The sequence below is a fragment of the Patella vulgata genome, chromosome 9 (assembly GCF_932274485.2).
Source record: "Patella vulgata chromosome 9, xgPatVulg1.2, whole genome shotgun sequence".
Classification (NCBI taxonomy): domain Eukaryota; kingdom Metazoa; phylum Mollusca; class Gastropoda; family Patellidae; genus Patella; species Patella vulgata.
Window position 1 is genome coordinate 4,289,283 of NC_065887.2, and position 23,343 is coordinate 4,312,625.

At 35.9% G+C, this 23,343-nt stretch overlaps 1 protein-coding gene across 3 annotated transcripts; it reads left to right on the plus strand.

Moving 5' to 3' along the window:
• Positions 1-7,427: 7,427 nt before the first annotated feature.
• Positions 7,428-22,412, plus strand: LOC126831593 (adhesive plaque matrix protein 2). 3 transcript variants are annotated; one of them, XM_050562183.2, is made up of 12 exons: positions 7,428-7,663; positions 11,861-11,968; positions 12,660-12,767; positions 13,464-13,574; positions 13,720-13,749; positions 14,085-14,156; positions 15,963-16,034; positions 17,690-17,743; positions 17,856-17,921; positions 19,453-19,539; positions 20,936-20,995; positions 22,135-22,412. In XM_050562183.2, exons 1-12 carry the CDS (start codon positions 7,498-7,500, stop codon positions 22,167-22,169), a joined length of 969 nt encoding a protein of 322 aa, XP_050418140.2. In that variant the 5' UTR covers positions 7,428-7,497; the 3' UTR covers positions 22,170-22,412. The 3 variants fall into 3 exon arrangements, 1 of the variants encoding a protein (XP_050418140.2); XR_008789357.1 differs by lacking the exon at positions 13,464-13,574; XR_007684200.2 differs by lacking the exon at positions 11,861-11,968.
• Positions 22,413-23,343: the final 931 nt, after the last annotated feature.

Sequence of the window (23,343 nt, forward strand, 5' to 3'; positions counted from 1 at the left end):
GGAAATATAGACATTTGCATATTGGACCGTGAACATTGAAATAATAATGGCAACGTTATTCTTCCATATAAAGGTACGATTACACCGTCGTCAAAGGATTATATCGCCCTTTCACGAAACGGATCTTTAAATAGGTTGTCATAATCGACTATATACACAACACAAGATGATAACGTAGTACAGGTGACCATATCTACTAAGTATATAATATTTCAATTGAGTCGACAAATTCATCGCTCGTTGCACGTATATATAGCCTTGCTCCAATTATAGTGATATTTTGTGCAATGTTATGGGGTTTCAATAGAAATATAGCCAATGCTGTAGTCAAGTTATTTTCTACAGTAAATGTAAAAGATAGGTTGCCAGGCAACGAAACATACGCCCACAGCAGCTAAATCGTCCGAGCAGTCAACAAGAGTTGTCGCATATTTTTACTTTTTTCGGTAATGAAACATTTATAATACACTAAAATCTGATTAAGAGCACCAACTCAGAAAACCATTAGAATTTGTTTGGTTTTTATAAAGTTCTGCCCTATGCTAACGTTTTGTATACAAAACTTTTAATACTGTATCATGGATTTAGCTGTTCCAAGAGATAAAAATTCATTGAAAATCAATATACTTGTTCGCCTCAAGATCTTAAACTCTGTGTATCAATCTGAAGTCAATCGGATATTAACTTTGGCCTCTAGAGCGTCCACAAGATTTTTCAAAGTGATCAAGGGCCATAACTTTGGCAGTAATTATCAGAAATCTTTGAAAATCAATAGGATTATTCGCCTCGTGACCTCAAACACTGTGTATAAATTTAAAGTCAATCAGATATTAACTTTAGCCTTTAGAGCATCCACAAGGTTTTTTGAAGTGATCAAGGGCCATAACTCTGGCAGTAATTATCGAAAATCACTGAAAATGAATAGACTTCTTCGTCTCATGACCTTAAACACTGTGTATAAAATTTAAAGTCAATCGGATATTAACTTTAGACTCGAGAGCGTCAACAAGATTTTTCAAAATGATCAAGGGCCATAACTCTGGCAGTAATTATTGTAAATTGCTGAAAATCAATAGGATTCTTCGTCTCATGACCTTAAACACTGTGTATAAATTTAAAGTCAATCGGATATTAAGTTTGGCCTCTAGAGCGTCCACAAGATTTTTTGAAGTGATCAAGGGCCATAACTCTGGCAGTAATTATCGGAAATCATTGAAAATCAATAGGCTTCTTCGTCTCATGACCTTAAATACTGTGTATAAATTTAAAGTCAATCGGATATTAACTTTAGCCTCTAGAGCGTCCACAAGCAATTGTGGACGCCGGACCGACGGACGGACGGGGGCGACGACAATATACGACCACATTTCAATGTGGGCGTATAAAAATGAACTGACGTATTGGAAATATGAAATTTTATGCTTTTGTAAATAATAATAATATATTATTTGTTGTGTTTGGTGTTTCTTCTTTTCCATATGTTAGATTAGATAAACACTAATTTCTTGTCTGCGATATCAGTTAGGTGGACGCGTACGTTATAATTAATTGAAAGAAACCAAACGATTAATAATCAAAGAACCAATCGGACACCATTCTCTGAATTTAAATAATCTTTGATTGTATGCATCGAAGCCGAAGGGCAACCGGTTAGTGCCGAAATGTAAATCAACAATCATCACAGTATTCTGTCTTGTGGTTTCAGCTAAGGTTATAGGTTCCATAAATTTATAATCACCGAATGAAGGTTGTGCTTTAAACTTGACGATATAATATTACTTGGGATGTTATTTGAACATTTAAATAGTTCATAAATTATAACTTTGATATTTCTAATCATTATTAAATAGAATATTCGTGCACTAGTATCAAGAATATACAGTCAAAATGGGTAACAAATAATGTAATTTTTTGTCATGGTTGATTGATTAGAATCCTTGATATCGTTGACCTATATAGGTGTTAGTAACAACTGCCGTGTTGTGATACCTGATTGAGGCCATTAATTAAGAAAGCTGTGTGTGTGAAATAGTTTTACTTGACGTACGCGTCCACATTACTGATATCGCAGACAACAAATCTTGCGTTTATCTAATTGCAAAAGAAGGACCGTCGTGTTATTTCATATTGAAACCAAACAGCATGTAATCAAAGAACGCTTTTATCCGCCATATTTAATATTGTCACGTGACATTGTTATGTTTTTTCGCTTGGGTAGCGTTTATTATACACGATAGAACTCCAGTGTAGTAAACCATAGCTATGGACAATATCATGTCCCAAATAAATAATCTAATTTGTAGATCGGCAATTTGTCACGTGAAGATCCGAACATTATTTGTATGGCTCAATTTGTTGATAGCAAATACCGCTAATAATTATCTTGGATAAAATTAAAACACGCTTAGTAAACGAGGCAATTTTACCCAGCCTCGTTCTGAACAAAATACCTCGTTCCAAAACGGGGCAATTTAAAAAACCTCCTTTTGGAACTTCAGACAAAACGAGGCATTTTTTTTACCTTGTTAGAACGAGGCAAAAACGAGGCAAAAATTTTAACACATTTTTGCCTCGTTTGGACAGAAATGCCGAACGAGGCATTCTGAGGTTTATAGTGATACCACTACATCTACACTTCTAAGATTTACAAATCAACAAAAAGCATACATGTACTTGTATGACTGATGGACAGTATTATAATCATGTTCCTGAAGCAACGACTGCGAATTTCACATCTGGCCGTTGCTTGTTTACTTCACAATTCCCGAACTTATAGCTATGTTATCTAAAGACACGTGGGCAGTAGCGTCCAATCAGAGGTTGTGACATCGCGACCTGGATATCAAAGTAAGTGCGGATTCCTCATCGTATGGTCTGGGTGCAGTTATATTGCAACGGTATTCCAGTGGTTGGTGACCAGTAGCTTTTGCGTCTTGAAGCCTAACAGAAACGGAACAAAAATACGCGCAAATAGACAAAGAAGCCTTAGCCGTTGTTTGGTCTTGCGAAAAGTTTCAAGACTATTTAGTTGGACAAAGACAATTTCTCATTGAAACTGACCATAAACCGTTAGTCCCGTTGTTAGGTACTAAAGACTGTCTTAGACAGTCGTCCTATTAGAATTCAACGTTACAGATTGAGGCTAATGCGTTATTCATACCGTATTGTTCATGTAGCAGGTAAAAATTTGTGTATTGCGGATATATTATCACACGCTCCCTATTCTGAAGCAACTGAAGCAGATCTTATTTTCTAGAATGACACAAGCTTATACGTTCATACATTAGTATCAGACCTTCCTCTGAAAGATCAACGCTTGAATGGCATACGTGCTCAACAGGAAGCGGATCCAGTTTGTAAAGATATCATTTCATTATGTTTAAATGGTTGGCCTAGTGCAGTGTTAAACCTCATGTTAAAGCATATTTCTGTTTAAATGGTTGGCCTAGTGCAGCTCATAGTGTTAAACCTTATCTTACAGCATATTATACAGAAGACCTAACTGTAGTTGATAATTTTTTAATGTGTGGTACTAGAATTGTCATACCTAAATCTCTCCAGGCTGATATTCTTGGTAAACTACATGGAGGACACCTCGGAATTACAAAGTGTAGAGATCGTGCGAAACGTTCTCTTTGGTGGATAGGACTAAGCTCTCAGACTTAATTTCAAATTGTTTTGTATGTTGTAAACAAGCTGTGAATAAGTTTGAACCATCAGACTTTCCTGAAAGACCATGGCAGAAAGTTGCATCTGATTTATTTGAGTTTGAAAATAATAAATATCTACTTGCCGTAGATTTTTATTCCAGGTACATTGAAGTAGCTAAGCTTTCGGGACTTTCCTCAAAGTGTGTCATTATATAATCATCTAATGTCAATATTTTCCTATCATGACATTCCCGAGAGTGTCTTTAGTGACAACGGTAGTGTCTGCAGAATTTCAGATTTAGCGAAGAACTATGGTTTTACTCATGTGACAAGTTGCCCGACTCATTCATCTGGTAATGGTCAAGATGAACGAGCTGTGCGTATCGCTAAAAAGTTAATGTTATCAGACGATCCTTACATAGCATTTTTGAATTATCGTAATTCACCTCTCCACAATGGGTATAGTCCATCAGTTACTCATGGGTCGACAATTATTCTGTCAAATCGTGAAGCCGTTCTTAGAAAACAGCAGAAAGATAATGTTGAAAATAGACATTCTGCTAAATCTTTAACTCATCTAATGTGTGGCGATTCCGTGTACATTAAAGATCGTAAAGAGACAGGAACTGTTAATAACCAGTTTAGTGATAGGTCTTACATTGTGTCTACTGCTAGTGGTAAATTTCGCAGAAATAGATTTCACTTAAACAAAATGACATACTCAAGTAATGACAGTAGTGTGGATAATTATATATAAAATTGTACATCATAAGCAGTCTAAGGTTCTTCACAATAATGTCCCTTTAAGGAAATCAAAAAGAGATATCAAGACGTTTGTAAGTGTTAAACTTGTTCATACAATGTTGCTGCAATTGTGTTTACTGGTGATAGGTTTAAAGTGACTGTAACATTATCTTTCCAAGCCTTTTAAAAGTTCTGGGAATTCTTGCCTTTACATTTTTTTTATCTAGTTTTTAACTATTATAGTGAGAACTGTCAACTCGTTACCGAATCTCCCATAATGTATCTTTACTGCATAACTTTCCTTCGCGATTTAACGATTAAATGGATAATCGAGACTATCGAATCACCCATAATGTATCTTTAATTATGCCTAATATATTAAATTAGATAATCTTAAAGACACAAACCTATTCAATTGTGTATATAAGGGATATTGAGAGAGAGAGAGGTGTATATAAGGGATATTGATTGCAGGATTACATGTTAGTCTAGTTGGTGGCTTCAGTCCCCAATTTAATCTGTTATATTTAAGAGAGATAGTGAAGTCATATTCAAAGGGAAATGGTTGTTGTTATAAGTCTTATTAATGTTATGTTTTGATTGTTAATTTGTTTTTACCCATGGGTGTACTATAAATGTAAGGTTGTTATTCATTATTGATCATTGCTTGATAAAGATACCTGTAAGAGTATTGAAACCTTACATGTAATAAACTAAGAAGTAGTAAATCTATAATTTGTAGTGTTGCTTTAGAGGAGAGAGAGAGAGAGAGAGGTGGAACTTAACGTCAACCGGACACTAAATGGGGCATTTCGGGAATAACATATGGTTAAGTCTTATTTTAATACGTAGCTTGCGCGTAGGGGCCTTTATCAGTGGGAGGAAACCGGGGAACCCGGGGAAAAACCACGAGGTTTGATAGGCGGCCCTATACCTTGTTACGTACAATCAGGGAATCGAAACCAGGCCAGTTTACTCAAACTTTATGATACAACGCGCACGCGCTAACCAACTGCCAAGGGATCTTTTACATGCACGAAAATGTATACACGGGTCCTCGGTTTTTTGTCTCATCCGAACGACTAGGCAGCTGTCCTTGCCAGGTCCTCCGTTCTGCGCCACTGACAAGGGGAAACCACGATGCAAAAAAATCCCGATGAACTTTTTCGGTCAATGCAAGGATCGAACACGCGACCTTCAGGCTAGCGAGCCAGCGTCTTACCCACTTATTCACCCTTTTTCCGAAGGACGATATGGGCTAGGAACCGACCATGTAAAGTCCGTCCATCGATGCGTGATTGTCCAGTTCCTATTATATATAACTGTGAATTGGGAAGGCAATATTAGGGCTGGACTAACTCTATATTTTTTGCCGTGCAATTTTATTGTTTCATTCTGTGTCCTAGAAACATAACCCAACATGTTTATACAATTTGATTATCATAATGCAAGATGGCAGCCATGCGAATAAATCAGTCAATTGAACATATCCATAACTTTGATCAATTTTATTTTCCCATTCTGTTTCCTGATGAGTAAATCAACCATATCTATAAAATTTGATTACCATATGCAACATGGCAGCCATGCAAATAAATCAATAAATGAAACATATTGCTTTAATAATTTTCTTTTATTTCCTAAACAACACTAGAAAGTATTTTCATTTCCGGTTGCAGACCCCAGTCCACACACATTGCTTTTATAGCTTGACTAACGAATAATGAAACAGGAATAATGCTATGGTTCAATCTTCTCTTTTCAGATACATGTTATCTGGGGAGAGTCCAAAACATGAAAAACTTTTATGATTTTATGATTTTAAACGTAAAAATGACTGTTTTAAACGACTAGAAATTTTTAAACGTAAAAATGACTGTTTTAAACGACTAGAAATTTTAATTTGAAATAATCACACGGAACGTTTTTTTGTTATTTGGTTTTTACTGCGCGGATACCCCCACCCACCCCCCAACGAGATTTCTACTATTCGCATTGATTATACCAATCATCAATCCGTGTTTAACATGATTTTATTATGACAAATGGGGGAAGATATCCCGCCCTCTCTTCTCACGACAGCGAATTTTAACACCCGTGTTTTAAAGCGACATTTGGATATGCAAACAGAGTCTAGCACCCAGAAAATATTCATTCGCAGTGAGTCGCCCAGAAAATTTAGAGGACTGTTATACTCATTCGACGCCACTTTTCGACCAGAATCCAAGAAATTTCCATTTTGGGCTACAATTATATTTCACGAAACATAAAGATTGATGTTGATATTAGAGATTTACAATATTGTAGGTTTCCTGGGAATCATGGCACTAGAACAGTTTGTGGAATGACAATAATGTTTCCCCTAAATTATCTGAAAAGATATATAATATAATTAATCTATATTTCGTGGTAATTGGATATGCCAAAAAGGATATCGACTGCTGAGGATATAAATATTTAAACACGTGTTACAATCGATTTTCAAGAGAAAAAGAGAAATGGGGTTTAACGCCCACTTGACACAAAGAAGGTCATTTCTGGATTAACATATGGTTTAATTTTATTTCAATAATTCGCTTACACGTAGGGGTCTTTAGCAGTGGGTGGAAACCGGAACACCCGGACAAAACCCACCAAGTTGGACAGGCGACCATACTCCTTTTTACGTACAACCAGAGAATCGAAACCACGCCAGTTGACTCAATGTCAAACTATGATACAGTGGACATGTGCTAACCATTCGACCACCCAACCCCCCTATCTTGTCTAACCAGGCACGATCAAGGAGGAAAATAGTAACAGCACAAATATAAAATATTATTTCCTTAATAAAATGAAAGCACCATGTCGACAAGAAGTTGATTTCTAAAAACCTTTAGATCTAAAATTAACGACCAAATAAAAGTTACTGATTTTATTTCCTACAACAATTGATGCATATTATTTGTTGGGAGAACACCCCCAAAAACATAATTCACAAAAGAACACATGTGATCAGGTATTTGTGTATAAAACAAACGATAAACTCCGTGTTCAACAGTCTAATTGTTTCACGTACTCTTGCGCTATAGTATATATAGTATAGTATTATAGTATTATCATCATGCGTGTTATTTTGTGGATTGCATTGATCTTTACCACTGTTGTGACTGTTTCTGGACAAAGGAGCATGTGGCCTTGGTCACGGTATAGAGGGATGATGTCAAATCGAAGATGCATCAGTTGCTCGGACGTAAAAAAGGCTCACCTGTGTGAATCCTGCTGCAAAAGTGAGTCTGTTTTACTTATAAATATTTGTTATTATCTATTTTCAAAGATTTGTTTTTTTCCCATTACACTATTCAAGTGGCTTATCAAATTAAACACAACAAACCCCAAGAGAACGAACAGTTGACATGGCGAGAAAAACGAAACACGTTTGATTCACCATTTCCGCACCTCCACTCAGTTCATTTTTTGTCCCCCGCCTGACTGTCCGTCTGTCCGTCTGTCTGCCTTTCACACTATTTGGGACACGATAACTCTCATTCTAATTGAGGTAGAATGTTCAAACTTGGTGTAGGTGTTTATAAGGTCAATACATTGGTGGAGTTCGATAATGGACATGTGCTGCTTAGGGTAAGGATAAGCAATTTGATTGGTTGATGCTTTGGGACACGATAACTTTAGTTCTAATTAAGTGAGAGTGAGAATGATGAAACTTGGTGTATAGTCTCATTACATCGGAACTTTGGCGAAGTTCGATAATGAGCATTTTCTGCTCAGGGTAAACAATTTGATTTGACGAAACTTTAGAACATAACAACTCTGCTTTTAATTGAGGTAGAATGCTTTAACTTGATGTAGATGTTCATTAGGTGACTGAGTTCAATGATGAACATTTCCCACTTAAACCAAGCAGTTTCATTGGTCGATGCTTTGAGACAAGATAACTTTGATTCTGATGGGGAGTGATGAAACTTAGTGTATAGTTTCACTGCCATGAGGTACTTCAAAATCTTGAATGAGTTTGGGGGGTTGGATGGCTGAATGGTTAGCACGTGCGTGCTGTATCATAAAGTCTGCCATTGAGTCTACTGACGTGGTTTCGAATCCCCAGTTGTACGTGACAAGGAGTAGGGTCGCCTGTCCAACCTCGTGGGTTTTCTCCGGGTCCCCCGGTTTCCTCCCACTGCTAAAGACCCCTACGCGCAAGTGAATTATTGAAATAAAATTGAAACATGTGTTAGTCCCGAAATGACCTAGTTTGTGTCGAGTGGACGTTAAACCCCATTTCTCTCTCTCTCTCTCTCTTCCATCTCTCTCTCTCTCTCTCTCTCTCTCTCTCTAGAATGAGTTTGGTCTTGAACATTTTATAATTAGACTAAGTATAGATATTTTTCATGTATATATAATCAGTTTGATTGCTTAATACTTTTGAAAAAGATAAATGTGCAATTAATCAATATGTGTAATCTATTCATTTTGGGATGTCGGCGGGCATCCTCGGTTACCCAGTGTACCTATTCCATTCTACTCCACTATACCCTGGGTTAATCCATAGGGTTTCCACGATTTCAAATTATCTGCCCGGGCCTAGAATGTAGCTACAGTCTACGAACCAATCAGAAAACAGTTTACAAACCAATCGTTTCGCCTTCGTTTTTATAAGGGTAGATAACCATATTCATGCCCATTTACTGAATGATTTATGTAAATAATGTATATATTTCTAATTTATTAGGGTTTCACACTGCGTAGCTTGTGTGAAACACTATTGTTTTTGTTAAAATTATTCTTATTATTATTCTTCTTATTATTATTATTTTTTTTTTCCAATTTGCTTATATCTCAGCAACTTCTTGTCGGATCGATACAATGTCTTCAGTTTTACTGGGAAAGTGGGTGTGACTTGGAGATTAAAGCTATTCCCGGCATTCTGCGACATTGCGAAATGTCCGAAATCACCGAAAATGTCGTTTTTTGAAATATTGCCGTAATACTAACAATAATCATTGGATTTTAGCATATGATGCATTTTAACATAGCCAGAAACAGGGGACATAGCTATGTTACTTTTGATTTTTGATTTTCGACAAATCTTGGAAGATATTAGGCGCCAAATTTTGAAAATTTAAATTTTTACAAAAAACTTTTTTATTTATTAATATTTTTATATGACATTTTAACCAAGGTTAAAGAGTCATCTGATTTGAACAAAAATGTCAACATTTTTTGTTTCCGTAATTTTCCTTGGCCGCCATTGGCTAATTCAGTTTTTCAGTCCTACATTAATTATTTATTGTTCGATTTGTATAAAACCTAGTTCATATGTTCCGTGGTTCAAAATATCATTTTTTTTGTTGCCGGTAAAGTTTCCTGTCGGAACCGGAAGACGCGTAAATTTAGCAAAAACTACAATATTGACAGTTCGGTACCACTTACCACTTTTTGAAAGCAAATATTATTTTTTACAAATCTGATATTATCCAAAAGATGCGCACTGTTAAGGTGCACAAAATCTCGGACTCAGTTTTTTTAATTTCGATTTCGTTTTCGGGCCATTTCGATTAAAAGGTAAAAAAAGGGGTAAAAATAAGCTATTTACAACCCATCCAGCGCCTTCATATATTAAAATATTTCTTTGATACGTTCATAAACTTGTAGAAATAACCCATACGAAGAGAATGTATGTGAAAAATAGTTTGTAATATGAGCAGTTGCCGAGAAATGGGCAATTTTGCATGAGTCACTTTTTACGCTAGTTTGCCTGTAAAAGAATCAATCATTACTGGATTTTCATAAAAGTTACACCATTTGGTGCGTAATGTCAATTTAGGTCAAACCAATTCAACATTACCAATATCACCGGAAATTACGTAATTTGGGCAAAAACCGTATTTATAGCCTTCGAAACAAATAATTTATTCAAATGAGTTGTATTTGTTATTCGTTTAAAATTTTGATATTTGATTCCAATCAACTAATACAATGAACCCTTACGATCATATAGATATCACAAAATGGTTTCTAACTTGTTCAGTTGCGGAGAAATAGGCAATTTTCAACAGGTCACTTTTTAAGGTTTTTTGTCAATAAAAGTGTCAATTATTGTTCGATTTTCATGAAATTTTCACTGTGTGATACATAATGCCATTTACGATTTCATATAAGTATAAGTAATTTAAGATTTTCATTATCACCGGAAGTAACGTCATTTTGGCAAAAAATGTATTTTTAGCCTTCAAAACAGATATTTTATTCAAATGAATCAGATTTGTAATGTTTTTAAAATTATGATATTTGATTCCAATCAACAAATAGAATGAACTCATTCGATCATACAGATACCTCAAAATGGTTTCTAACTTGTACGGTTGCAGAGAAATAGGCGATTTTCTACAAGTCATTTTTCAAGGTTTTTGGTCTATAAAGGTGGCAATTATTATAGGATTTACATAAAATTTTCACCATGTGATGATGCTATTTCTGATTTCATAAACCAATTTAACATTTTCATTATCACCGGAAGTAATGTAATTTTGACAGGATCACTGACATGTAGCAAATGAATTGATTGCTGGATTTGGTTGTTTCTGCGTCCATTTTATTTCATGTGTGCAATGCTTATGTGGAAACCTGTTTAACGGTTTCATTGTTACCGGAAGTGACATAAGATCAAGGGTAACGTGGCACCGGTGAAACCCGTCATTACTGCTTCGCAGTTCTAGTTTATATTTAATTTTATTATCAACATCTGTAGTATGTGTTGTTGATTTCAAATATGTATAACATCTATATGTTTGACTTTTGTTATTATTATTACTATTCGTTTTTTGTCTGAAATATGTCATTCTGTTATGTTTATTATTATTGAACTTATGGCAATTTGATTCACAATAACTTGTCTACGATATCACGTGAACATAAAATTCCGGTCGTTTATATGAACGTCTGGTCTTCATTAGCATAATATATAATCGTTTTTTAATAATTACGCATTTAGAATAGGCCAACTCCTAACATTGTCCGATGAGTGTTACTTACCTTTGCCAACTTCCTTTTCGAATAACAATTTATGGGATTGGTCGATAAAAATAGCACAATCATCAAGGGCGGATAACTTGAAAACCTGTCTCCCCCATAGATTAACCCAGGGTATAGTGGAGTAGAACGGGATGAGTACACTGGGTAACCGAGGATGGTCGGCGGGGGACATCAGCCTCACTGTTGGCTTGTCCAACTTGGATTAAGGCCATTATATTTTTCAGTGGGTGTAAAATTAATGAACACTTTTCTATTTATTAACCGATTTAAAAATGATCTTCATCATGGTAAACACTACGGCGTATATTTACGCCCACATTTTATGTTTCACTTTTTAAAAGTTGAAAACAGTGTGTTAATCCTTTATAACATTAACAATTATAGTTGTGTATTAGATAAACTATCAAAGTTGTAACTTTAGTTAATATTATTAATTCTAGGATCAGCCTGTACCCCAAATCCTTGTAAAAACAATGCTACATGCTTGTCAGTTGATAACGGTTACAGCTGTAGTTGTACTCCTGGGTATTTTGGTGAAAACTGTGATGGTAAGATACATTGTATATTGTATCAATAATTTCCTGAGAGAGAGAAAGAGAGAGAGAGAGAGAGAGAGAGGGGGGGGGGAGAGAGAGAGTGTGTGTGTGTTTAATGTCCACTCGGCACGAACTAGGTCATTTAGGGACTAACATATAGTTCAATTTTATTTCAAGAATATCGCTTTCGCGTAGGGGTCTTTAGCGGTGTGGTGAAACCCTAGGACCCGGAGAAACCCACGTTGTTGGCCAGGCAACACTACTTCTTATCACATACAACCGGGGAAACGAAACCACGCCAGATGATTCAACGACGGAACTTATGATACAACGCGGGCGCGATAACCATTCGGACATCCAACGCCCATCGCAGTGGATGAAACTAGTTATCGAAAGGTTTTCCGCCGGTACCATTAGCTTCCCAAAGGTAAAAGCTAGACACCCCGTAATGTAATTGTTCGGGCATTTTACAACCTGTTAACGACTTATTTGACTACGTACTAAGATTCTTGGTTTTAATACACAACGATAAACAATTCGATGAAAACCAAATAGAAGTAAAAATATTGGCTATTAATTCGGTATTAATAAGCAAAATCAGAAAGTTATAACTCCAAAAATTCAATGGTGGATAGCGAGACTTGAATGGGTGAATACCCCTGTATAGATGTTTATTATATTATTGGTGCATATTTAATTCTAGTGAATGTGTGTCTACCTAACCCATGTAAAAATAATGGTACTTGTTCACCAGTTGATAACGGATACAGATGTAATTGTACTACAGGATATTTAGGAGAAACCTGCGACGGTACGTTACGCACATTCTTTTTTGTCATAATAATTTAGCCAGCCTTGATTGAACAACAAACATTTATAAACAAATCCAAACCAATAAGGACCCGAGATACAGTTTCTTTGGACCCAGATTGACATAGAATTCACCCATTACAACTGAATTAAATCTTAACATAATGTAAATCCGCACCATGTGATTATGCAGCTGAATTCGGTAAGACTCGCATATAATCGACCTCCTTTACAGTTACAAGTATATCTTTGTAGAAGACAGCCTAATACAAATTCATTGCCATTGATTATACTTTCCTGGACCAAGCTTGTTCGTCGAAGATTATCTGCTGCTCATCGGACCATTTCACTCACATTCTATACAGAATTGATGCGAATAATTTACCAGATAGTCAGTTCAAATATAATTACTTGGTAATGTGGTCTGTCTCTTTTCATGCAATGAACCTAATAACGCATGGAGACCATGATTCAGGCAACGAATATGCGACAGCTAACTTTGTTGTAAAAGAGGAGTTAATCTATAATGGTCGCATTTATAAATCTCAATGGGTATCATATCCTCACCAGTACTTTTTGCATTTAAATTATCATTTTACTTAAATCCCTGGTAATTTCTAACTCGCTCATGTCCTCGTTTAAATACGAAATACCCATATTATGTTAATGAGATTTTTTTAATTATGTTTAATTTAAGTAAATCCTTGCAATGTATACGACCCCTGTGTAAATAATGGTACGTGTTATCCATCAGAATTTATTGTGAATTGTAGCTGTCCTACTGGATTTATTGGAGCTTTTTGCCAAGGTTAGCCTGTACTTACACTTTAAAAATATAGTTTTATGGTTGCAGTGAAAGACTATGAACAATTTTCTGTTGGCTGTACTGTCGCCTTTCAATCACGTTTACATTTTAAGTGTAAGAGTAGTCATGAATTTTGTCCCTTTTTCAGAGCCTGAAGACACACCACAAGTTGCAGAGGGTGAGAAATACAATCCTATTTAGATTTTAACTATAATATAAATAATAGAGGACATGCTGTAGAGGTTTATAAAACGAAATTGCTGTTAGACGTGGATGTGTTGGGTAGCCGCGTGGTTTAAAGATTGCGCGTTAGATCTTACGGTCTGTCACTGAGTCAATTTGCATGGTTTCCGGTGAATCACATGGTCAGATGCTGCGAATAACATACATGGTAGATCTGCCACATTTCCAATGGACCAATGATTTCTGAAGACAGGGGAAAATGTCATATTATATGATAATAATATAAGGGTTTATTTATATTGGCAATATATTGTAATGTTTTTTTTACAGAGAGAGTATGTAACTTTACACAGTGCGATGCGATAAATGAAAATTGTGAAAAATTGCTATGCTTAGACGCGGGTAAGAAACATAATCTTCTATAAGCTACATTTAATAATATTAAAATGATTATAAACCTTTTTCTTTAGAGCTGAACATTCATTCAGATTCTGACTGCTTTGTGGCGCTTTACATTATAAATGTCATTATAAAAAAACCATACATGTATATACAAATAAACAAAAGAATACAAAGGAATAGTCAAGTTACAATATACAAATGAAAAGTGAAGCATTTAAATTATAGTTCAAAAGTTTGGGTTAAAAAAAAAGGGTTTTTAGACGTCGTTTAAATATTTTGGACTATTTTGGACTTCCAGTGGCAATGTTTCATTCGTTTGGTGCTGCAAACGCAAAAACTCTCTCACCAAATTTTGGCGTCTGTACTGACATATGAACGTTGAATTAAATCGAATACAAAGGGTGGTTCAAAAGGATCGTTTAAACAATTGAACGTGATTGATTTTATTTTGAAAATGATGCCTTGAATAATTGGTAGTTAATGTAACTGTTTTAGAACAGGTGTAATACGGTCAGATGGTGTGGTGAGAGATACAATTCGATCTGCTTTATTCTGGATTTTCTGTAGCTGACTTACAAGCGTTTTAGGAAGAGAATAAAATAATGAATAACAATAATCTAAAGATAACATAACAAAAAGCATTTATTAACATTTTAGTGGCATAGGGTCGAATTTTGCCAATGTTACACAGATGAAAGTTCACCTTTTTGCACAGCCTGGATACATGAGTTTTCATATCAAAGAACACACCAAGATGTTTGACACAGTTGGATGGGTTATGGCAGTGCTTTGAAAAGTCACATGCTTGATGTCAATGTTCTTTTTATTCCCGATTATTTTATTTTCTGTTTTTTTTTCATCGCTCAATTTCAAATAGTTGCTGTACATCCAGATTCTAATTTGTTCAATGCATGCTTCAAGTTCTGATGTAGAGGTATCTGGTGAAGGATCAAGTTCAACATATATCTGGATATCATCCGCAGAGAGGTGGTAATTAAGACCCATCTCACGAATGATATCTCAAATGTGTGCAGTATATGCTGTGAACAAAACCGGTCCCAATACGGGTCCCTGCGGAACACCAAAAGCAAGTGTGAGAAAGGGAGAAATGGTATTTAACGCCCACGCAACACAAACTATGTCATTTTCGACTAATATATGGTTCAATTTTATTTCAATAATTCGCTTGCGCCTAGGGATCTTTAACAGTTGGAGGAAGCCGGAGGTTGGACAGGCGACCCTACTCCGCGGGGAATCGAAACCACGCCACTTGATTCACTGACCGACCCCCACCCAAATCAAGAACTTGATTGAGATGCGTCAATAACGATACTCTACTGTCTTCCACTCAGATACGACTCCAACCACTTCAGTGCGTCTCCGGATATAACGTATCGAGTTTCAAGTCTCCCGAGTAGGATTGATAGATCTATCGTATCCAATGTTGCGCTCCAGTCCAATAAAACTAGCGACACTGGTGCCTTCCGATCCTAGTAGGACGTTAAACCCCATTTCATTTCATTTCATTTCTTCCGATCCACGCTGCATACGATATGATTTTATACACGAAGCACGACCGATTCCGTACTGTGACTGAAATGTTTCTTGGAGATTGCTTTCAGACAAATGATATCTAAACGATTAAGGACAATTTGTTCTATATCTTTCTCCAAATTAAAAACTCCAAATGAAAAAGAAATTATTATTATTATTATTATTATTATTATTAAAGCACTTAAAATTAAAATTCCATCATTTAATTCCATGTTGTGTAGTGAACCAGTAACTTGGTTGTATTTTTTTCAGGTAATTGTACTGGTAAAACCTGTGAACCCGATGACTTAGAGGGTTGTGTTGATGGTACCTGTGCATTCTTCGGTAAGTATGCTACCTTCCAAACCATATCTCGATCATTCAAAAATGTATTCATGGAATGCTTGCAAAATAGACGTTGGAAACAAATCTATGACGTAATAAGAGTAATACAATACACATTAGGTAAATAGGAAGGTGGTCTTCCTATATGGCACCTGCATTGGCCGAGAAAGTTCATCCAGATTTTCCGGCGTGTTTCCCCCTTGTCAGTGATACAGGACGGGGGGCCTGACAAGGACAGCTGTCTAGTCGTTCGGATGGTACGAAAAACCGAGGTCCCGTGTACACATATGGCGTGCACGTAAAAGATCCCTTGACAATTGGAATTCGATAAAAGAGTTGGCCCTAGTGCCGCTGTCCAGGCAAAATTTATCTCATAGTATAGCGTATGCCCGTCTTCATTAGTCCAGTTCGGAGCAGAACCGTAGGACGCTATACCTCATTTCATTTCCTATATGGCAAATAATCAAACTCCATATTTTAGTAGTATTTAAACATACATCATGCAAGAGCCACATCTGCCTATTGTAAGTCTTTATTTAGGCTTTAGATGTTATAGAAATTATTAATTAGACCTTTATTTACTTGACAAGCCCAAAATCAACTCTGTAGACCCTCGGATGGCACGGATAAAGTTTGGATTTAAACAGTCGTCCATTTAAAATTAAATTAATGAATGACCGACCAAGCTAACGTTTACCGTTTGTCACTGATGTTACTACCGGAGACTGGTGATGAAAGGTCTGCCAAGCGAGGGTACCATAGCCATTGAGAATGTTACTTGATAATCGAGAATATGTGGGTGGAGTTATTGTCTGTCAATCAAACGATTGTAAATTCTCGTAGACGGTGCGGACACAGTTGGTGCCTATTTATAGTCTAAATTTCCAACAGTGACAACTCCGTTCAGAATAAAGTAATTTGACAGAAATTTACAATATTTTATTTTGTTATCATCTATTTTTGAATTAGCACGAATGGCCAACTCTTTATTAAACTCTTAACTAATGTATCTTTTAAGCGTTGAATCGGTAACACATTTAACCTGTAAGCTGCGAATAAAATATATAGCCTCTAGCAGGATAAAGAAACACCTTCATTAAAAGGTTAAAAACTCCATTCGTTTCCAAAATAAAGTCACTTCGGATGACAGTTCTTTATTTTTGATGATAAAATGTCCTTTTGGTTAAGGCTTCAATTACGAACATCGAAGTGAAGGGGTTAAAATGTGATTAAAATTAAAATTCGACATTGATATGGCGTTGCATTTGACAATACAATCTGTTTTACGTGAATCCACATTGCCTAAATGAGTAAGACGCTCGTTTGCTAGCCTGGAGGTTGCGGGTCCGCTCCCTGTGTTGACCGAAAGGTTCATCGGTATTTCCCGGCGTCGTTTCCCCTTGTCAGCAGTGGTGAAGGACGTAGGGTCTGACAAGGACAGCTGTCCAGTCGTTCCGATGAAACAAAACATCGAGGCCTCGTGCACGTAAAAGATTCCGTGGCAGTTGGAATTCGATATAAGAGTAGACGTTAGTGCCGCTGTCCGGGCATAGTTTCCCTCATAGCACACTGTATGAGGTATACCTATCTTTATCAACCCAGTCGACCCAGAACAGTAGGATGTTAAACCCGATTTCATTTTATTTATATTATAGGTGATGTGTGTTTTTCTCTACAAGGTGACAACTATGTCTTCTGTCAAGTACAAGGTATTTTATGATACAATGTTTAATTTAGTTACAGTCATATAACCTGATTTTCTATAATTTGTGTTGATCAAATGAGTGACATTCAGCTATATTCAAAAAATGATTGTTTCAGGTGAACCATGTGGGGATGGTAACTTCTGCAGTGCATTTAGTAAATGTGTAAATGACATCTGCAGGCGTAAGTATAATACACATTTGATAAGTTTCTAAATTCAACTCTCATGATTATATACCAAAAAATACCATGATTGGGATGGAAAAATCTATATTTTAATTACATTGGTATAAGTAAATAACATACAAAAATATAAGTAGAATTGAAGAATTTGAGAGAAAAAAAACATTTAAAATTGAATTTCTGGCTAGTACTTTCATCGTGTAAAAACGAATCGCCAGATGATCTCCGAAATTTGGTACGCCCGCCAATATTGGAGAAGGTTTAGGTTTGGAATTAAAGTTACAGTTTGACATTCATGGAAACGTTTCTTAGATGATTGTTTTATCATATTTGTTTAGGATAATGTTTTATTAAATTAGTTATATCTCATGCTAAACTCACTAAATGAAAGTTTAAATTTCATAATACAAATTTTTTTTTTAAATCAATTGACTTTTTAGATTTAACGATAACATTATCTGAAAATGATGACATTACAACTGATCTAAATTATAAAACTACTGACACGCACCGGTATTTAGATTTCAATTCATGTCACCTTTCTCATACAAAAAGAAACATTCCGTTTAATCTTGCTAGGAGAATTTGTACAATCGTATCATGGGATAAGAAAATACTCATAAGATTACAAGAATTAAAACAATTCATTCGAAATCAAAACTATCCCAGTGTTTTAATAGAAAATGGCATCAAACATTTCGTAAAATTAGGAAGTTTTACGAAAACCGAAAGTTTTAGGTAAACGAGATGTAATTTTGACTTTATTTACAACACATAATCCTTCTCAAGAACGAGGTATGGACATAATTAGATGACATTTACCACTGTTATATCTAAAAAATGTTATTCTATCTGTACTAGTTTCCATTGTAATTTGGATATTAGGATGAATATTATTGATTATGTTATAAAATAATAAAAGATTATCAAATGATTGGAGCCAGATGAAGAACCAATCATCAAAGTCAAATGTTTCTTCTACTTTCAATGGCTAATTCTAAATATCCAAGGATGGTCCCCCTTTGTTTCTGTTATCAATATCCGTCTAATTGGTTCATTTGTATAAGAGTGGCAGGTTCCTTGTTCTTGGTAGTGTATGCTTAATTGGTTACCAGCTGGAACACCTGGTAACACTATGTTGGATGATATGTTTTATTTTGAATTTTATCAACCACATTATCGTGTAGGCCTTTAATCATATGAAAGCACGGGGGGTTGGATGGCTGAATGGTTAGCGTATGCGCGCTGTATCACAAAGTCTGTCATTGAGTCGACTGGCGTGGTTTCGAATCCCCCGTTGTACGTGGCAAGGAGTAGGGTCGCCTGTCCAACCTCGTGGGTTTTCTCCGGGTCCTCCGGTTTCCTCCCACTGCTAAAGACCTCTACGCGCAAGCGAATTATGTAAATAAAATTAAACCACATGTTAGTCCCGAAATGACCTAGTTTGTGTCGAGTGGACGTTAAACCCCATTTCTCTCGCTCTCTCTCATATGAAAGCACAGTTCTATATTATAAATTATCTTTATTATAGCCCTAGGGAGCTGTGATGAGCGGGCTGAGAGAGCTGGTTGCACTGGCCTTTCTCTTACTGGCGCATGTGTAAGCGGTTTCTGTCGCGGTAAATATGATTTGTTTTATACACAATGAGTCAATTATTTATATATAGACTGTGGATCATTTATACATTAACGATAAAATTTCTAGAAATCTCTTAATGTAATTCTGACAAGGACAGCTGTCAAGTCGTTGGGATGGTACGAAATACCTAGGTCCCTTGTATACATTGGCGAACACTTAAAAGATCCCTTGGAAGTTGGAATTAGATATAAAAGTAGGCCATAGTGCCGCTGTCCGGGCAAAACTTTCCTCATTGCACACTGTATGGCGTATGCCCGTCTTCATTAGCCCCATTTCATTCATTCAGTGTAGGAGAAAGCACAAGACTTCGGTTATGCTGGGGAAAGAAAAACTCACGAAAAAAAACCCGAAAAAAAGAAAAACCGAGGCCGACAGGGGGCTATTAAAATGGGTACGTCCGTCTGTCTGTCTGTCCGTCACACTTTTTGGGACACAATAACTCTCTTTCTAATTAAGCTAGAATGTTCAAACTTGGTGTAGGTGTTTATTAGGTCAATGTCTTGATGGAATTCGAAGATGAGCATTTTCGGCTTAGGGTAAGCAGAGATAAGCAATTTGATTGGTTGATGCTTTGGGACACGTAAACTTTAGTTCTAATTAAGTGAGAGTGATGAAACTCGGTGTTGTTTCATTACATCAATATCTTGACTAAGTTCGATAATGAGCATTTTCTGCTCAGGGTAAGCAGAGTGACAAGCAATTTGATTGGTCGAGACTTGGACCACAATAATTCTCATTCTAATTGAGTTAGAATGTTCACACTTGGCGTGGGTGTCAATTAGGTGAATTCCTTGATGGAGTAAGCAGAGATAAGCAGTCTGATTGTTTGACGCTTTGGGACATGATAACTTTAGTTTTAATTAAGTGAAAGTGAGGGCACTTGGTGTATAGCTTTATTATATCAATACCTTGACTAAGTTCGATAATGAACATTTTTTGCTGACGGTAAGCAGAGTGATAAGCAATTTGATTGGTCGGGACTTTGGAACACAATAACTCTCCTTCTTTATTGAGGTAGAATGTTCAAACTTGGCGTAGGTGTCTATTAGGTGATTGTTTAAACTTGATGTAGATGTTCATTAGGTGAATGTCTCGACTGAGTTCAGTGATTAACATTTCGAGCTGAAGCTAAGCAGAGCTTATCTATTTCATTTGTCGAAGGTTTGGGACAAGATAATCTTGTTTCTATCTGATAGAGTGATGAAACTAAGTGAAAAAAATAAATGTGCGATTAATTAATATGTGTCATCTATTTATTTTGCAATTTCTGCGGGGGACATCAGCCTCATTGTTGGCTTGTTCATTCTAAATATAACTTGTTCCTATTGCCGTGTGGTGAATAGATTACTACAATATGCTGATATTCCTATTTATAGTACCATGTAGTAATGACCAGAAATGCAAGGGTTATCCATGTGTTGATGGATTCTGTGCAGGTAAATATTCACTCACTGTTCTATTTATAATCACCCATCGTAATATGATTAAAATGTAGTTATCTCTCATGTGTTGATGGATTCTGTGCAGGTAAATCTTCACTCTCTATTCTATTTATAATCACCCATTGTTATATGATTTGGCGTATTTATTTAAATAAGAAACATTTTCGGACACTAACCAACTTTCTACGCCCCTTCCTCGTTTCCATTTTGTGTAAAGTGGACCATGGTGTGGCCTGGAGTGTGTACTACAGATTTACCATCTGGCGCACGGAATTTTGACTTTATCATTACCGGTATTAAGGCTTTTTACACATAATTAATGGAAAAGACATTATAGCAGGGCATTTAATATTGACAGCGATACCCTTCCCTACTGTCATGGTTACTTTGAGTACGTTCACCATGATGTTTTAGTCGTTTACAATGGCGATAACTGTACATGCATCTTATGATATCTTCTAAAATGGCGTAAACTGGAGGATGTACTATAGGTTTACCCCATGTCTCTCACGGTTACTCTTTGAACACATTCACTTGATGTTGTTATGAATGGTATAAACTTGATGGTGCTCTGTAAATTTAAGCGTTGTCTGTCATGTTTATTGAAACTATTATCCATTCATAAATGGGACATGGTGAATTTCTAAAATTCTAAAATCACCTTTTAATGACCAACATGTCAAAAAAAATAGGAAAAGCTGTAACACTACAAATAACAGAGTATCAGTTTCGTAAATATGGTATTGTTTTATATCGGGATCAGAATATTAAACAGAAACATAACAGAAATATAACACAGTGCATCACTACTTTAAGTCAACATTTCCACCCCTCTGTCCAACCTCGTGGGTTTTATCTAGGTCCTTCGGTTTCTTCTCACGACTAAAGACTCCTACGCGCAAGCAAATTATTGAAATAAAATTGAACCATATGTTAGTCCCGAAATGACCTAGTTTGTATCGAGTGGGCGTTAAATTTGATGAAGTTATGGAGCACTTTATCACAAACGTTAGCACAAAGATTCTTAGACAGGAGAGTGTGTTGGGTTTTTGTTCAACATCTTTTGACATTTTTAGAAGAATTATGACAGGTTGTATATTCATAATATATAGACCATATTTTTGTATTTTCAGATGTCTATTGTGGGGAGTCATTTTGTACTGCATAACTCTAAACCAACAACTACAATATTATATTCTTTACTTCTTTAAAGCACCTAGATGCAAACAACTACAATATTATATTATTTACTTCTTTAAAGCACCTAGATGCAAACAACTGCAATATTATATTCTTTACTTTTTTAAAGCACCTAGATGCAAACAACTGCAATATAATATTCTTTACTTCTTTAAGGAAACCAATATATCAAAATATAACCCAGATCGTAAAATAAACTTTATGTTGGTTGCTTGTTTGTTTATTGTTTATTTTGTTTGTAATATAGTGCTGACATGTTTTCTTTATATTACTGACAGAACATAATAGTTTATCGTTTAGACAGTAAAATACCCAGATTAACAGAACATATTGCTGTGTTTATCGGTCGCCCAGGTTGTCTTTTTTTATAGTTTAGACAGTAAATTGTTGTGTTTATCACTCGCCCAAGTTGTCTTTATCGTTTAAACAGTAAAATACCAAGATTAACAGAACATATTGCTGTGTTTATCACACGCCCAGGTCATCTTTTTTTATAGTTTAAATAGTAAATTTCTGTGTTTATCCGTCACCCGGTTTTTATAGTTTAGATAGTAAAATATGAATAGTTATTCATGTCGCCTGTGACACAATCAAAAGAGAGAAAGAGAGAGAGAGAGAGAGAGAGATGGTGTTTAAGACCCATTTTCCCAAAATCGTAAAGAAAAGCTGCCTTTTTTTTCGATGAATTTTAAAATCAATAGGCAGGGCGACTCCAAGGATCATCGGATATACTCCACAGACCAACATTTCAGGTCGAAATTTCAAAAATCGGGGAAGGATCCCCGGACGTCCTCAACCCAGGTTGGAAGAGACCCCCATCCCCTCCAAGGTGTCATCATGTTTTCTACCCACAAGATAGCTATCTAAAAGATGTAATGCAGAGTCACAAATGAAATGAAATGGGGTTTAACGTCCTACTGTTCTGCTCCTAACCTGGGCTAATGGCAGAGTCACAAATACCGAATTTAAAATGAAGTCTACGTAAAAGAATAGAATGATCCGCTGTGTCGAAAGCAGCAGATAAATCTAATAAAAATTAAAGATGTACACTCTCTATCATCAATTGCCAGTAAAATATCATTTGAAACCCCGGTTAAAGCTGTTTCGGTACTGTGAAATTGTTTAGAAGCACAAATAGTTAT